This window comes from Fragaria vesca, linkage group LG6 (assembly GCF_000184155.1).
Source record: "Fragaria vesca subsp. vesca linkage group LG6, FraVesHawaii_1.0, whole genome shotgun sequence".
Taxonomy (NCBI): domain Eukaryota; kingdom Viridiplantae; phylum Streptophyta; class Magnoliopsida; order Rosales; family Rosaceae; genus Fragaria; species Fragaria vesca.
In genome coordinates this window covers 178,566-195,802 of record NC_020496.1, presented here as the reverse complement: position 1 = coordinate 195,802, position 17,237 = coordinate 178,566, and the positions used below count along the sequence as shown (strand labels likewise).

The following is a 17,237-nucleotide window of genomic DNA, read 5'->3' as shown; positions in this document are numbered from 1 at the left end:
AAGAAATTACTATGTTTCAAAGCCTGATGAACAAAAAGATGATGCAGAGGCCAATGCTGTTGCTGCTGAGTCATTGGCAGAGGTAGAGACTAATGGAACAGGAGGAGTAGTAGCAGTACGAGCTGGCTTGGAAGCCACAGCGGCAGCTCTGGAAGCTGCAGCTGGTGCTGGGAAGTTGATTGATACGATGGCTCCGGTTGATCAAGGAACATCGTCAAATCCATTGCACAATTTTGAGCTGCCAATCTCGTTGGCCACACTTCAGAAGTTTGGTGGCCCGCAAGGAGCTCAGGAAGGATTCATGGCAAGAAAACAAAGGATAGAAGCAACAGTTGGTGTCCGAGTACCAGAGGATGATGGGAGGAGGCATGCATTGACGCTTTCAGTTAGTGACTACAAGAGAAGAAGAGGGCTTCTCTGAAATGCAAATGACGCTGCTCGAGCCAATGCTGTCATGAAAGAGGCAACATCAGCTTTCTCGGCAGAAACTGAATTGGTGTCGCTGGTGAAGGCAAAGCTTATTCTTTAAAGTTTAAGCTATAAGAACCACATTTGTTCCGATGGTAATGCACACTAGTAGTGGTTGGTTCTTTGTATTTCCTGGTAAGTGCAATTCTGGTTGATCTGTTATATTATGTTGTATGATTATAAAGTTGATTAACTTGCAGGACTGCATAAGAATATTGTATTTTTTTTGGGTAATTAGAATATTGTATTTGTATCCTTTCTCTTCGCTATGTCTAGTGATGGGATTAGATACTTTTTTCAGTTTTAAGCATCTCTAAGATTCCCACTGGGTAGTTAAATTGAGATTTTATTTTTACTCATTTTAGTAATATACTTGAACAATATTGCATCAGACATGAACTCCAGTAGCCAAGTGTTTTCTATCATCCTTTCCGAATTTTAAACATACACTACATGTCAGTCTCTAAAAGAGTTAGGATATGGATAGTAGGCGCGTCTACACATCTATGAAATGCCATACCAGATCATAATTCATGAAAGCCAGAATTGATGGCTTGTCCAAATCTGCAATCGTGCTGACTCTGCCTGGTCTTGTTCTTGTTACCTTAACTAAATAGGAGAGACTAGCTAGCTAGCTTAGAACTTGCTTTCCGGTCAAAATTATGTATTTTTGCTACAAACGAGAGTCTGCGATGCATCAAGTAGTTCTTGAACTTGTAACAAAGTACTTCAAAAACTCAATTTCTTCACACAGACTCGTACATGATGAAATCTGAGGGATTCAAAAACTCACATTTCTTCACATCGATCCTTAACAACAGTGTGTAGTCTCTAGGGTCTTCTTCCACCAAGATCTAGTATGATTTTGTTTAATCTCTGCAAGTTACTACTCTGCAGAATATTGCAGAAGGCTAATATACTACTTTCTTCCAACTATGTAAGAGAGTTGTTCAGCAAGAGAGTTCAATAGTGTCTAGTCCGTCTGGGAACACTGTCAACTATGATCTTCTAAAACGACATGGATGATCTTGAAGAAATAAAAAGTTTGAGCTCGCACTAGATTTCAAGGTATGGAACATACAAACATTTGATCACCTCTAAGTCAAAGGGAGTATATAATTGCATCATTAATCAACTAAGTTCAGATCATGAGATTTCATCATCAGAGATACCAAAAGTGATAATTAGTAGTACAATAATGGGTAAAATGGCTTCAAAAATTGAACTTGATGATTTAGGCTAGGAGATTTATCAAATTCACCCAATGTATGTGTCTTTTGTGTATATTTTCTCGGACTGTGAGGTTGACAATACTAAAAAATTGTGCATGATTAATTTGCTCCTCTTCATCTCTTTAATTAGCTCCATCTTTTCTCCCACCTTCATACCAAAAAGCTTCAAATTTTCAGAAATTATTCCAGCAATTCATTCCTAACAAGTCGATGGTGCTGGATACATTCTCTTCCCCTCCTTTCTTCGATTTGCAAAGCCAACTTGTTCGTTTGCTCATCGTTCATACTAACGTTTTTCTCTCGTCTAATTTCTTCTAATTCCAATATTACACCATATACTAACCTATTTTTAGTTTTGTAATTTTTACTTCTATTTTTTATTTTGTTAGGATGGATCAGGGATCTGCGAAGCAACTATATTGCTTGTACTTAGGTTAGATGTCGCCAAGGCTAGTAATGTTATCTGCTCCTATTTAATTTTTTATTTTCTATGGGTAATATTACGAATGTAATGGGTTGTGGGTTTTCTTTTTCTGACAACCCAAAGACTCATTATGTAATTCCGTTAAATTATCAATTAACTGAGAACTAATTACAAATTTCATTTTATTTTTGTGATTATATCATCAAAAGAGCAAAAGACAGAAGATCATGAGAATTATTATTCAAAGACGAACAATGTAGAATTTGAATTTGAGTAGTACAATGAAAACGACACAATGAATTTTTTTTATTGGTCGTTGGGACACAATGACTTCAAACATCCTCATCAAGGTAAACACTAAGAAATAGAATGTTGAAATTATACGTGATACATTGTTGAGTAAACTCAACCTCCTCAATTTTGAGTTTAGATCTGTAACCTCACTCGATGTAAATGAGCAAAAAAAGACTTGATATGTAAAATTCTAATTGAAGGTACTCAAGAAGTCCTTTGTGCATGATTCTCTCCTTTTCATGTCTTCTGTCTCCATCTTTTGATTCTTTTCTCCCACCTTGACGCCAAAGATCGTCAAATCCCCACAAGCATTCTTTTCAAACAAGTCGACGGTGCTCGATTCTCTCCTCTTCCTGTCTTGGATTTGCCAAGCCATGCGAAACTTGTTTGTTTGCTCTTCTATGCTACGCGCATATTGCTTCAGCTCATTCAGTGTCATACCTTCAAGCATTTCGTTTTCCTCGTCACTCAAACCAACCTCACGAAGACCACGATCTTCATCAAGCATTTCTTTGTCATTCGAACTTTTCTTTTCGTAGAGCTCGTATCGATCTATGACAGACTCTACAGAAGGGTTGCCGAATGTCTTCGGCTGCATACCAGGAGAAAAGGTGATAATGGCGATTTGAGCACCAGTTTTGGCGCAAAAGTCTTTGGCTTTGCGAATCAGACCTGTACGCCGCTTAGTGCAGGTGACCTTGAGGGCATTCCTATTGGTAATTTTCTTGATTTCAATTTTCTTCCGACCCATGATTATATATATGATTTCTGATTATATCACACAGTATGTTAAGAATGCAAACTTGCGTTTCCTTTCTGCATATGTTTAGTTATATATAGAAGAGTCATCAGTGCTATATTATTTCCTATTACAGCGAGGATTCTCAACTAACCTAAACTAAATTGGAATAACCACCACAACTTACCTAAACCAGATAGAGGACCCTCCTTTAAAACTTACCCAAACTAAATGGGAATCTCCATAATAACTAACCTAAACTAAATTGCTGCTAATTTTTAGTTGATTACTGTCAAGCACATTTTTAGAAAAGCCAACTTTGTGACTTATGTTCAAGCTAACTTAGGACATTCTAGTGATCCCTATGTTATATATGGAGACAAAGTTCCAATTGACTAGATTGTAAACCTTAATTGCTCTAAAGGCTTTTGTTTATAGACTTTTGAAATATTTTATCGTGGACGTGGCATGTCAAATGTCTTACATGCTTTGAAAGATCTTGAAATTATATAAAACCGAAGTAAAATTCTTCTACCTAACATTATAAATTGTTAACACTCGAAGTAAGCATCATCACCGTTTGTTTTAAATATCAATTTGACAGTTATGACGTTCTATAAATATCTTTAATAAATTTTAGTGATTGAACATCTCAATAGAATTTTATTGTTGAAAGTCTAATTCTTTTTAGACATGATATTTGATTTGTTTTGATGACGTTAAACTCAGCTCTTCCGAACCAAATCTCATACTTAATCGTGACGGTGGCTTTTCCACCTTGCCATGTCGTGTCTCTCCCTATCAATCCTCTTTTTGGTGAAAGTCATCCTCTTATTGATCCCATCCTCTTATTAGATCACCAGTCAAGCCAAAACAACTAAATAAACAAACAACTATAAATCATAAAATAAAAATTTAATTTCGTGGACCAGCTCATCTCGTTTTCCATCACGCTTCCCTCTATTTGTTTATTTATAACCATATTTTCTTTCTCCACCCAATCACAATCTCTCGAATCCGTGTCTCTCTCTGTTTTGAGTTGTGTTGTGTTTTGCTCTCGTTCATCTCAGGACTTGATTCACTGAATCTCAACCATGGCTGATGCTAACGGCAACGCCATTGAGGCCAACGGTGAGTTTTCTAGACCATTGTTACTGTGCTAGTCTATGATTCTGTTCGTTCTGTTTTTGTTGGGTATGATCGGATCATGCATGTTGATTTTTATTGGTGTCTGTGATTGTATGATGGATTTGCATTAACCCAATTGCTTGCTTGTTGGTTTGGTTTGGATTTCTGGGTTGAAACTGATGTTGGGTATGATTCTGATCTCCAATTTTGTTGGATTAGTGGTTGGGGATCAGCTTTTTGTTGTAAAGTTGGAATCTTTGAAGTCTTTATAATGGTTTTGTATTCGAACACTTTGGATTCGTTTTAGCTTAAGAAGCAGAAAAGGGAAGTAGCTTTTAGTTAGACAGTTACGAATTTTGTTTTTTGTTCTTTCAAGTGAAGTTCTTCATCATAAGGATGTAGATCAGAGTGAATTACAGATTTGTATGGAAGATCGGTAGAGATACTATAGACAGTTGTAATTGAAGTAACTAGAAACAATGTAATATAGTAAACTTGATATTACTGGGTACATGTAAACATTGGATCCCTAGATTTCATACTCCAGATGTGAGATAAAGGTTTTTCCTTTTGCATAAGTGGATGTTGTTTTTCTCTCAGTGATGGCTCTAAGTTTCTTCTGATAACTATGGTGATTTTGTACCTTTTACTTAAATGTCGACTGCAGTGGACCAGCCGTGGATCACTGTATACCTTTCCTTCGAAAACCTATGTTGTTTTTCTCGGTTCGGTTTCCAAAGATATGCTTTCTTTTGCTACTCCTAGTATGAAGTGATAAATAACTAGGCACTATGCGATATTAATTTTTGAAATCTACAATGGATCACTTGAATTATTTGGGATGTTGTACTCTTTTATAATTAATTTTTAAACTTCCCTCGTGTAGTGGTGGAGACGAAAGATGGAACCATTTCTGTGGCTTCTGCTTTTGCTGCGCATCAAGAAGGTAACACTAAAGAAGTCCCTTACATCATTCCAATATGAATGCACATGAGAAGCAACACAGTTAGTTTAGTTGAGGAATATGAACATTCAGCCACCCGCTTTGATATTTTAGCCAGTCAAATTTTCATTTATGACCATGCTATCAGCAGGTTACCTTGTTGGAGATTATATTTTTGCACTTAGTATAGACGATGATTTATCGAACTTTTGTAGATATATGAATATGACATCGTTTTGAATAAGTAACCATACTCACTTCATTGCATTGGCGGAGAACAGGCTTTACAAAATCTGAAATCACATATCTACTTGTCATATTAATCATGTTGATGTTTACTTTTCATTCTCCAACCAGTTGTACAGGATAGAGACCACAAGTTCTTATCACAGGCAGTTCAGGAAGCTTATAAGGGAGTTGACAGTGGCGATGGAGGGCCATTTGGTGCAGTTATTGTTCGTAATGATGAAGTAGTTGTGAGCTGTCACAACATGGTTCTGACACATACTGATCCAACTGCACATGCGGAGGTTACTGCTATAAGAGAGGTCAGACTAAGATATTACCACATTGCTTAATGAGGTCTCTTTAATCACTAATAGTACCAACTGATGGCTCCTTGTTAGGCTGTGTAGATCAATCACGTCCAGAGTAGAAAGAGGCATCTAATGTGCCTTGAAGTATTCTTCTGACCATCTTATTGGTTTTGTTTTCACTGCTCATGATAGTGACCTTTCTTTCCTTAATCTAATGGCATCCAAGTAGCTGATTCAGTTGGTAGTGAGAGTGATTATGCTATGGAAACCACAAAACTAAGAATGTATGATCCACAGAGATAGTATGCATTTAGATCTTAACAATCATGTTTATTTCATGCACATCTATTATTTCAAGTTCTCTGCTGAGTTCCTGTAGTATCTTGGTTTGTATTCAATATTACCATTTCATCACATGAGGCCGCCCAACATGAACGTGTTTGGATTTGATGCCTGAGTGATCTTTTCTACAGGCATGTAAGAAGCTGAATCAGATAGAGCTGTCAGATTGTGAAATATATGCATCTTGTGAGCCATGTCCAATGTGTTTTGGTGCTATTCATCTATCAAGACTTAAGGTCAGTTACCAAACCAACTAGATTGTATACGCTATGAAAAGTTTCAACAATTTGTTGTTTTCCTGATTTCAGAGGTTGGTTTATGGAGCCAAAGCTGAAGCAGCTATTGCAATTGGATTTGATGATTTCATTGCCGATGCATTGAGGGGCACTGCATTTTATCAGAAGGCTCACTTGGAGATCAAGAAAGCTGACGGCAACGGTGCAATGCTTGCTGAACAAGTTTTTGAGAAAACAAAGGCCAAGTTTGCCATGTATTGATCTCTCATTATGAAAATTGCACAATAACTGGTCGAAAACTCTCTGATTTTAAGACATTGCTCGTACAGATTCAGTTCAAAGAAATTTATGATTTCGGTACCAGTTGCATCAATAATGGATTTTCATTACATTCTCCGCTTTTCGTTGTTGAGAACCAGATTCATTCTTCCAATTAAAATTACAAATGCTTGCCTCACATGCGCCTCTGAAAGAAAATACTGAAAATCGCTTCTGCCTAACTAAAAGCAAAACTCTTTTGATCAGGAGGAGTGCAAGAATGTATGGTCTTTTTCAAGAAAAAGACTACTAGAATGGATAGTTAACTACTCCGAAGGTCAAAGAATAGCAAGGCTTCATGTGGAAGGCCAAAATCACATGTTACCACGTCAAGCCTAATGATCGACAATTTTCACAGCAAAACCGAGCCAGTTCATGTGCTACCTCTATACAGGAGCTGGGTCTATAGTCTTCTCTGTGAAGTATAAGGTGGAATCATTTGGACAAACTTGTGTTTGTCTCCAGTGTAAGATGAGCTGCCTAGAACAAGCACATAGAGGTTTTGTAGATCAAACAATATATGTACTTTAGAGCACAGTTGCAGGTATGCAATGAACCCCTAATGTCATTCACTCAAAAGCATCAAAACACAAACCTACACGATTGTACTGGCAAAAGATAACAAGCGTATCATTTCAGTGTGTACTGTGTAGCGTGCAGATATATGTTCATCAAGCCGATCTAGAGTGGCTGAGGAAATGTACATTGAATGTTCATCAGGATAGTAGAACATCTAGTGAATTATATAAACATGATGCAATTCCTTGCATGATAGGGGATCACAGGCAAAGTGTTGGACCATGACTAGAATATCCAACATCCAACAAACACATCATTATAAACATCAGACCCAACACTCGGATCAATTTCTGTCAAAATAAAATCCATGTACATCAGTGTATAGGAAAGAAAGGAAAACTTTCTCATCTATAGATTATTTCATCAATTATCTACACCTCTAAAGACTATGAACAAAACTATCAAAGACTAAAACAATCATCAGCACTCATTATTCAATGTTCTATCAAATCAGCAAAGATAACCAAAAAAGAAAACTTGAAACTGCGGATTCCAGCTACTGTGCTGCAATTTATATGAACAAAAATTCAAACTTACTACGCTGCCTTTCGACCAATATCAGCCTCCTCCGGTGGACTTCAACTCATCCAATGCCACTTTTATCTGATTCTGCACCAACTCCAATCGCTTCGAATACACCTCCAACTCCAAAATCTGCTGCTTCCTCCACTGCTCATCCGCCGCCTCCCCACCCCCAAAATTCAAATTTATCGAAGGCCCGCCAAAGGTCAGCGGAATCGGATTCAACGACAGCCCTCCGAACCCTCTAGTCTGCCCTCCACCCATCGAATTGCTCATCAACTGCCGAAACAGAGGCGACATACAACTCTTCACCGTCTCCTCAATCATCCCCTGAACATTACAATTCCCGCAATTACTCCCACCACCAACACCAACACCGCCATTGTTCACATTGTGATGATTCTCCTTAATCACCGGCACCGCCACCGGCTCGGCAAGACTCGGCGTTTTCGGCTGCGCCGGCGGCCGCTGGCGCTTCCGCGATCTCGGCGTGGACTTCTGGAATCCGGCCGGAGCGTCTTCGGTCTTGACCTCGAAATGGTTGAAATTGGGATTGTTAGGGTTAGGGTTGGGGTCTTCGTCGTCGAGAGCGTTGTCGTCGGCGCCGCCAGCTCCTACACCGCCGATGTTACTCCATATCTTCCTAGAGATCTCAAAAGTCGCCTGATCATGAGGGCTCTTGAAGCTGACCTCTTTGCCGCTGGCGATTTTGTTCAGAACATTCCGGTACTTCTTCTTCAGCCGCCGCAGCTTCTCCACCAGCTGGTTCTTGTTGAATTCCAGCTGGAGCTTCGACTTGATCTGATCGTAGAACAAAGCGGTGTCGTTTTGATGCGAGCCTCCTCCTCCTCCTCCTCCCTTGTTCCCTCTCTGCGTCGTGTAGTCCAGAAACCCCTGGAGCAACTCGATCTCGTCGTCGTCCGTCCACAGCCGCTGGAACAGCCTCCTCTCGTCGACCACCGCCACCGGCTTCTTCTCCTCCGGCGCGGCGGGAAGCAAAACCGGGTCGTAATGAATCGTCCGCGGCCGCTTCGGATCCAACAGCCCCTCCGGAACCACCACCGCCGTCGCCGCCGCCGCGCTCGTCAACGGCGGAGCGGGAAGGGCGACGGTGACGGCGGGAGGAGCGGTGGCGGTGGGGGTGGCGATGGCGACGGGGAGAGCGGAATTGGAGGTGGAGGAAGGGGAGGCGGAGTTGATGACGTCATCGTCGTCGTCGACGTCGTCATCGTCGTCCTCGTCAACGACGTCGTCTTCTTCCTCGTCGTCTTGCGAGGAGGAGGAGAGGTCCCCGCCGGCCTCGGGGAGAACGGCGTCGTCTTGTTCGGGGGTCATGATGATATGATAATTGTGATGAGTCCGGTGGTGGCGGAGTCAGAGAGAGAAAGAATAGAGGAGAGGAAAATGGTTAGGGGGGTTGGGTTTGGTGTGGTTAGACCGAGACCCAAGGGTGGAAGAGAGAGAGAGAGAGGAAGGGGGGGGGCCAAGTCAAGGAGGGGGGTGAGGTGGTTGGGGGGTTCACGGGGGGTTGGTTGGATGGGTATGGTCGTTTTAGCATACTGCCGTGTTAGGCTCCTCGAATCGGGTGGACCGGGTGGTGTTGGTTCGTGGGCCCACAAAGCTGACGTGGAAATTGGGTTTTTTTCATAGCATGACATGGAAATTGGCTAAATGGAGCAATTTTGTTTTTTGTGTTTTTAATATGGGATTGGACCGATGGGCATCTAAGCTCGACTATGTGGTAATGGTTACATGGTCACGTCTCTAGGCAACTTGCCGCCTTTATTTTTGTGATCAAGATGCCTTTGAGGTAACATTAACAAGTTGATGGAATATGTTACTCGTTCCATTGGTTGAGAATCATGTTTCATGGGATTGACTATAGGGATTGAAGTTTGGTCGTAATGTTTGTTGGTGCAAGTCGTCTCACCACAAAATTGTTAATCTATAGTTAGCGTGATTGATAGGAAATTGTGAAATAAGTGTGTTTATTTGATCGAATGGTTATAAAATGTGAAATATATAACGCATCGTAAACATTTCGATAAAGGAATGTTTATTTGTTGGTTATTAGACTTTAAAATTTAAATCTTTCTAACAGAGGTAGGCTAAAAATTGTGTCATATACATGGTTAGGTTAATATTATCATACATTGAAGAGATAAAATACAATATATACCATTATACCATATAGGAAATGAGAAAACTCTTCTAATGAGGATTCTTAAGTTGAGGACTTTTCGGTTTATCTCACTTTTCGATCTTATATTCACATCTTGACCGTTCAGTTTATAAGTATTTATGAGTAGATCATTTCTGCAAATTTTCAGCCATATTGAAAATCGTTAAGACATTCATAAGTGTGATTTACCAATTATGAACTTGAACGGTTCATGTTTGACAGATTTGGTTCGTCCATTAATTTGATCTAGTTTGTTACCTTAATGATCACCGATTTAGCTAAAAATTTGTAGGGTTGATTTACACATATAGACCTAAAAACTGAAATGATTATATATTAAGATATGATCGAAAAATAGGTCTTTTAAATCATAAACCGAAAAGTCATAAACTTAAGAGTCATCATTAGAAGGGCTCCCTAGGAAATGAAATGGATCAGCATACTTTAATTTATTTATGAATTTAAGAATTTAAATTTATTTTGGTAGCTAAAATGCTACTACACAAAAAATTAATAAGCATACAAATGTAGGGGACAGCAGCCATTATCGGGCAAATGAGCATTGGTACATCCATCAATCTCTATCACCATTAACCTATTCTTATCCTTGTTCCTTCCTCAACAAGTTACAACAAGCCCTCACAACCATCCCAAACACTACTCCTCCATTTGCCCAAACTGCATGCAATTTTCTCAGACGCAGACCAAGCCATACTCAAACGAGAATATCAATCCCTGGTTTGGTCTGGGTCCTTTCACCTAATCTTCAAAATGCCGTGGCCTTTGCTAAAATGGATCATGTATACTTCGTCTTCGTCTTCGTCGTCCTCTGAAGATTTCGACGAAGAGGAAGAGGAAGGCATAAATAAGAAGGAAAATGAGCATCGTCGTGAGTCTAACAAACAAGGAGAACAAAATAACGATGAAGACTCCGACGATGATGACTTTTCCTACGAGCCTCAGGAAGAAGAGACATCCAACTCCTCCGACTACACTTTCACAATCGATGAACCGCGCAGAAAACGACGTCGCATTGACAACAAGGAATTCTCACCGAACGTGACGAGTTTCAAACGCCGTAAGAGGGTTTGGAGCAAGGAGGACGAGCTAGAGCTCCTGAAGAATTTCCTCGACTACAGAACCAGACCTAGGACGGCGAACGAAGCACCGTCGTTTTACGACGAGGTTAACCCCAAGTTCAAGGAGCAATACACCAAGCGAAAGCTGGCTGAGAAGCTTGGAAGGTTGAAGAAGAAGTACCGAAATGTAGTGAAGAAAATGATGAACAACAATGGGACTGAGTTTCGATTCAGAAACCCACACGACAGTGCCATTTTCGATATTTCACATAGGATTTGGGCGGAATCGCCTCTTTACAATATTCAGGAGAAGAATGTGGTGGTGGATTCACATGATGTGGGGAGTAGCAAAACGTCTTTCGATGGGAAGCATGGAGATGATGAGGGTAACACTGACGTGCGAGGGATGATAATCGGGTTGGCGATGAATCCGATACCGCTCAGCTTAAGCAACTACGGCTGCCGTGGAGGAGATGTGGCGGATGAGAAGTGGAGGGAGCAGCAGATACTGGAGTTAGAAGCGTACTCGAAGAGGTTGGAGTTGGTTCAACAACAGGTTAAGGCCGCTTTGGATGACTTGCGTTCAAAGTAAATGCATTGATTCATTATTTGAGGGGTTTTTGTTTTATATAGTTTGTAATGATTTGGGTTGGAATAGCATAGCAAAATCAGCTGTTGGTGATTTGATAGAGCAATTGTTCACTTGTGATTTTCTAGAATGATACGAATCATACGATTAAATGTATTCTTTTTCTTGCAAGATTGGGTTGAATGCTGTAGATATGCATGTATAATTAGTTACACTGCATTCATCACGACCCTCGAATTTACACCTGCTAGAATGATTTAGTTATTTCAGGTGAATCATACAAAGGTGAAATGTTTATTTTTGGTCTGTTTGTGGTTCGTTTCAAGTTCTAACTGATAAAACATTGAAAACATCGAATATCGTTCAAAGAATTTTATTATTTTACTTTAAAAAGCGTAAAAGAAAATCGCATCATGCAGGAAACCTCTCAATCTTAGTTCGATCGAAACTGTTAAAATGGCTACTGGGATTAAGTCGCAAAGCTAGGATGCATATAGTTGGAGTATTTCACTATTGTTTGGAGAATGGATCTAATTGGTGTGCTTTCGGGTTTTCATTTCGTAGGACTCAACCCATAACCCGGCCCATCGACTCTGTACCAGATACAATCTTACACCTTCCCCACCTTATCCAACTCTGTTTCAAACCAAAGCATATGCCCTCCTATGGATCCCTCTCCTTTCTCCTCCACCCAGATGCACACACCTAACTGACTTTTCAAATCACACCATTTCCATTTACTCATTTCCCTCTATACTCTCAGTGCCTCCAACACTAACAAGGCACTGAGAATCACAAAGAAAATTAGAAACACAAACACCATTCATGGCTTGTGCAACAACAAGACCCACCTTCTCTTTTCACCTCTCCACCACTTTCCCCCAATCCTCTCACCCAAAACCCAAAACCCAATTCCTCCCCAAGATCCCAACCATCTCATTGTCACTTACTCACAAGGCGTCCCGCAAATTGACCATTACTAACTCCATTGATGTCTCCAATGAAGATAAACCAACTTCAGACCAGCCCACTCCACCCTCTATAGACTCCACAGACTCAGAAGAAGCAGAATCAAAGATCGATAAGCGGCGGCTTGAGGAGAAGTTTGCAGTGCTGAACACTGGGATATATGAATGCAGGTCTTGTGGGTACAAGTATGATGAGGCTGTGGGTGACCCATCATACCCATTACCACCAGGAATGCAATTTGAGAAGCTTCCAGAGGATTGGAGGTGCCCAACTTGTGGGGCAGCACAGAGCTTCTTTGTGAGCAAGAGTGTGGAGATTGCTGGGTTTGCTGAGAACCAGCAGTTTGGGCTTGGTGGGAATTCACTCACTTCTGGGCAGAAGGCTCTGCTCATATTTGGGAGCTTGTTCCTTTTCTTTGCTCTTTTCTTGTCTGGATATTTTCTGCAATAATCAAATGTGAGAGGTATGGGGTTTTTACTTTTTTACTATGTGAAATAACATGATATAATTCAAAGTGAGATGAGTAATTAGAGATATAGTCTACTTTTTGGTTTGTGAGGTTTGTGTATTGAATTGTGGCATATAGTCAAATACTATATTAAGAAATTAGGTTCTATGAACAGTGAACTACTTTGGCATCATCCAATTTGCTAAAGCTTGATGAAACGTATTCCATTTTTTGGTGGGAACATATTGTTCTTAAGTCTGATGAAACAAAACTCATAACAATGGATTTCCAGAGATGTAGTTCAGTTTTGTTTATGCTATTTGAGAGCGTCAAAAAGGTCCTATGCCTCGCGATTAGGTAACTGCATTGAGTTGAAGCTGTAGAGGAGAGGGAATCCCAGAAAAATGTTGGACAATTTTTCGATTTATGCTTGTCATCCTTACGCAGGGGCTATGTTAATCTTCTCTGTATGTTCCAATTTTATCGGATGTTCCCGAAGGGACAAGCTTATGTATTAGGGAACCGGATATAAACAATGCGCAGTTAAGTGCACAATCGATGTTTAACTTGATTTCCTAGTGCCAGCAGGATATGAGCGTTGTTCTTTGCTTTGTTATAATTCTAAATTGTGTCATTCTCAAGTCTCAACAAAACAGCCATATACACAACTGACAACTCTGTAGAAGTGTATCTGTCTAGATGCAAACATGCCGTAATAAGTTCGTGAATGGTGAAGACGTATTTTAACCTCAAGATTGTTGGCTAACTATGGATTTTGACGACCATGATATGAAAATCGTTTCCCAACGATGCGTTCGAAAAGGTCGTTCTACGCATGAATACCTAAACAAAACTTTTCCTTTGTAGCAGTAATGACTCCTGCAATTACAGATCTGATTCCATCAGGAAAAGACGAGCAGACTAGTTACCAAGCTAGTAATTAACCTATGTAGTCTAGACCTCTGTATAACAAGAATATTGCACCAAAAAAATTAACAAAAAATTTATTCCATCAATCAAAACAGGTATCCATGCCAATGTACAATTACAACAACACTAAATAGACACAATACTAAATACAAAATATGACACAAGACTAACAACCTATGCCTTGTTATATCAGTCCTATAGCTGATCATGCATCCCCCTCCCATATCCTTCTATGGTAACAAACAGCAACTATATATGCATCTTCTACAGACTACCCATTATATAGCTAAGCTGCCATATCCTGTTAGTACAAGCTGTGTGAGAATTCTAGTATGTAACAAAACCAACCTACTGTGGTGTCAGTGATGAAGAGAATAAGACTAATCGAGCCGAATCACTTTGGCATCAGAGACAGAGCATCAATGTAATATTGCCATGTGCTTGCTATCTATCATGTCATTGAAGTTAGTCTTGGTAACCCCAAATACAAGATTAGATATGGTAACTAAATGGCACTGTTTTCTGTCCGTCGGCCACCTCTGATACAAAAGCCAGAAGAATCACTGCTGGCTTCCGGAGTTTGACAAGTCCTGAGGATCACGTGCCTTTACCTGATAAACCTTTTTGACCTGCTGTTCATATGGTCCACCATTTCCAGGTTCCTGTTGCCTACCATAGAATCCACCATTGGCACTCGATTCTTTGTTGAACCACTTTGTAGGTGGCACTGGAAGAGCGCCTGCGTTCTGCACAAACTGCGGATGTGGGTTTGTGGAGTATCCTGGATTTGGCATCCCTGGTTGTGCCACTACAGGAGACCTGGTTCTCACACTTTCTTCCATTGTTAAACTAGAGATCCCATTTCTCAAGTTGTGGTACTGTTCTTGATATTGTATTCTTTCTGGTGATCTAAAACTCTGCTCTTGATATTGCGTTCTTTCTTGTGTCCTAAAACTTTGTCTGTTACCCTGCAGACCATTTGAGTACGGAGCTCTGGGCCTAGCCATGATGCCCTGAGGATTAAAGGAATTTCCATAATTTGGTTCTTCACGGAAACCCCTTTCATACCCAGATGGCCCGGCTGGTCTTGGTCTGTTGACTGGATAATTACCGATGTAGTTTCCAGAAGTAGTTCGTAAAGGCCGCGGTTGATCCCAAAATCCAGAGGATGCATTACTAGGTCTAAGATTTAGTGTGTTCTTGACAAGTCGATGAGCTGCTTCACCCAACATAGGTCCAGCAATTGCTCCAGGTATTTGTGGCCTGTAAACCAATGCATCACATTCAGAAACAACACTCCAATATCACTGTTGCAATTATAATATTGAGATGCTCACTATCCCTGATTTAAAATATTTGCTAAGCTAAGAAACACAGGACATATGCTACCACGGCCAACAGTACATTCTCACCTATCTCTGTTTTGGTAGCGCCGGGGACCATTGTCTTCATGCCATAATGCCGGGGGAGGTTTGATATCCATAGGTTTTACAACCTGAAGAGGTTTAAAGGAAATAATCAAACGCAACACCAATTAATATTAAAAATATAATTAAAAGGCCAGACAATAGAAGCATATCATCATAGTTCTTGAGCGGTTACACATTAAATCAACAAGACGTGTCATAAGGATGTCATGTTCTTTCAACCAGATGAACATGGCAGCAAAATTTTAGTAATATTCTTCTGAATATAAGGATACATGTATAAAATTCTATAGCCTTTTATCTGCAACTATGAGTGATGTATATGTAGCATGCCATGACTAATGAGCAAAGAGTTCTCCAAGATTTGGGCTACAAAATTAAAGTGAATAGTAGAATACAAATCTCGCACACCTTTCTGGGCATGATCACACCCCTGGGAGGTTCTGGAATGTGTTTCTGAGCTACAGGAAGAAGATATGTAACATTTCTGCAAGCCAAAAATGCCCTCCATCAGTACATATCTTTTTCATAATAAATTCAAGTATGGAGGTGCTTTCTAAAAAATTTAGATATACTTACAGGACTTGGTTATGGTCTATGTTGGGAAAACCACGCACGGGTGATGGGATTACATTTCTAAACCCATTCCTCTCGGATAACCAAAGGAATCCATTCATTCCACCACTGAAAAAGTTGAAACAATGAGTAGCATCACTAGTGAGCTCCCACAATGACAAATAAACCAATAAGTCAACCTGGAAAGGTATGAAAACCAACCTGAGACTTGTATCTATCACCCATGGTAATCTTACATGTGGTGGGCTCTGACAATATACTTGGTAGTACAAAGTTATATGAGACGCCAAAGGATGAGAAGGATAGACAAAAAGCAAATCAAGCATCACACTATTTCGAGCTAGCTCTTCTTCCTGCATAGACCAAATTTGGATGAGCATCACACTGTCCGTGTGTGTAAATATAACAGGAAAGAAGTTTCCAATACAGCATTTGAAGATGGAATAAATATCAAAGAATTAAATGATAGGGGGAGGGAAAAAAATATGATCTTCCAGACCGTTAAAGTGCTTTCGAGCTTCCTTGTCTGAGCAAGCAATTTCTTCTCATCAATGAATGGCAATTTGGCAACACCCTGATACCCCATGCAGAAACCACAAATGATACTGCTTCCATTAATTTGACCCCAAAAGGAAATACACAAACACAATATCAAAAAGAAAAAAGAACAGCCAATGGCACACATGACCGTACCTGCCATGCAAAGCGCTTGCCATTCATGTCAATCTCAAAATCTGGAGTGAGGGGGTCAAAAAGGAAGAAAAACTGTTAGTAGAAAGGAGATAAATTTAAAGATCAAAAGTAAAAACAAATCACTTCTTTACCAGATGGATAGAAATTGCAAATGGGAGATGACGGATCAGTCATTAAATTTCTGTATTTTTCGGGAAGAGCACTACAACTATAACATGAAAGAAACAGGTTTACCCATTATCAATTTCAGCAAAAAAAAAAAAAACAACACACATATATATATAGCTGTGTATGTGTCTAAATATATATATATACATATACATACACACACACAGATTTTCTCATGTGCGGATGTACGCAATTATTCTTACGGTGCGAATTTCCACTTTACACTCACTTTTCAATGAAATTTTCACATCTCCACCGTCTAGTATTTAGATACTAATGTATAGATCATCTCTGACAAAATTTCAACCAATTTGGTTATCATTAAGGCACTCAAACTGCGTTTTTCTGTGGATGAACATAATTCTATCGAACTTGAACCGTTCATGTTTATAACAGAAAAACGCAGTTTTGAGTG

General features: G+C 39.9%; 5 protein-coding genes across 5 annotated transcripts in view; 3 read left to right on the top strand and 2 right to left on the bottom strand.

The window, feature by feature from the left end:
- LOC101303052 (RNA polymerase-associated protein RTF1 homolog) overlaps positions 1-698 on the top strand; it is a 2,523-nt gene extending 1,825 nt beyond the window's left edge. Inside the window, exon 3 of the mRNA XM_004304676.1 lies at positions 23-698. Coding sequence (XP_004304724.1) covers positions 23-421 — 399 coding nt within the window. The 3' untranslated portion in view covers positions 422-698. The remainder of the gene's footprint in view (positions 1-22) is intronic.
- The window catches only part of LOC101302772, a 13,316-nt gene extending 4,220 nt beyond the window's left edge, over positions 1-9,096 (bottom strand). The window contains exon 1 of the mRNA XM_004304675.1: positions 7,500-9,096. Within this exon, the coding sequence (XP_004304723.1) occupies positions 7,798-9,096 (1,299 nt within the window). The 3' untranslated portion in view covers positions 7,500-7,797. The remainder of the gene's footprint in view (positions 1-7,499) is intronic.
- On the top strand, positions 4,019-6,742 carry LOC101292715 (guanine deaminase-like). Its single transcript, XM_004301966.1, has 5 exons — positions 4,019-4,288; positions 5,172-5,231; positions 5,586-5,776; positions 6,238-6,342; positions 6,415-6,742. The coding sequence occupies exons 1-5, from the start codon at positions 4,252-4,254 to the stop codon at positions 6,601-6,603; spliced, it is 582 nt and encodes a 193-aa protein (XP_004302014.1). The 5' UTR covers positions 4,019-4,251; the 3' UTR covers positions 6,604-6,742.
- Positions 9,097-12,269: 3,173 nt separating the features above from the next.
- Positions 12,270-13,060, top strand: LOC101292425 (rubredoxin-like). The gene has a single exon (XM_004301965.1). The coding sequence runs from the start codon at positions 12,437-12,439 to the stop codon at positions 13,028-13,030; it is 594 nt and encodes a 197-aa protein (XP_004302013.1). The 5' UTR covers positions 12,270-12,436; the 3' UTR covers positions 13,031-13,060.
- A 987-nt stretch (positions 13,061-14,047) lies between these two features.
- LOC101292133 (5'-3' exoribonuclease 4-like) overlaps positions 14,048-17,237 on the bottom strand; it is an 8,429-nt gene continuing 5,239 nt past the window's right edge. Inside the window, exons 15-22 of the mRNA XM_004301964.1 lie at positions 16,786-16,862; positions 16,655-16,695; positions 16,461-16,535; positions 16,163-16,314; positions 15,965-16,069; positions 15,797-15,872; positions 15,371-15,453; positions 14,048-15,221 (exon numbers count right to left, since the gene is read on the bottom strand). Coding sequence (XP_004302012.1) covers positions 14,519-15,221; positions 15,371-15,453; positions 15,797-15,872; positions 15,965-16,069; positions 16,163-16,314; positions 16,461-16,535; positions 16,655-16,695; positions 16,786-16,862 — 1,312 coding nt within the window. The 3' untranslated portion in view covers positions 14,048-14,518. The remainder of the gene's footprint in view (positions 15,222-15,370; positions 15,454-15,796; positions 15,873-15,964; positions 16,070-16,162; positions 16,315-16,460; positions 16,536-16,654; positions 16,696-16,785; positions 16,863-17,237) is intronic.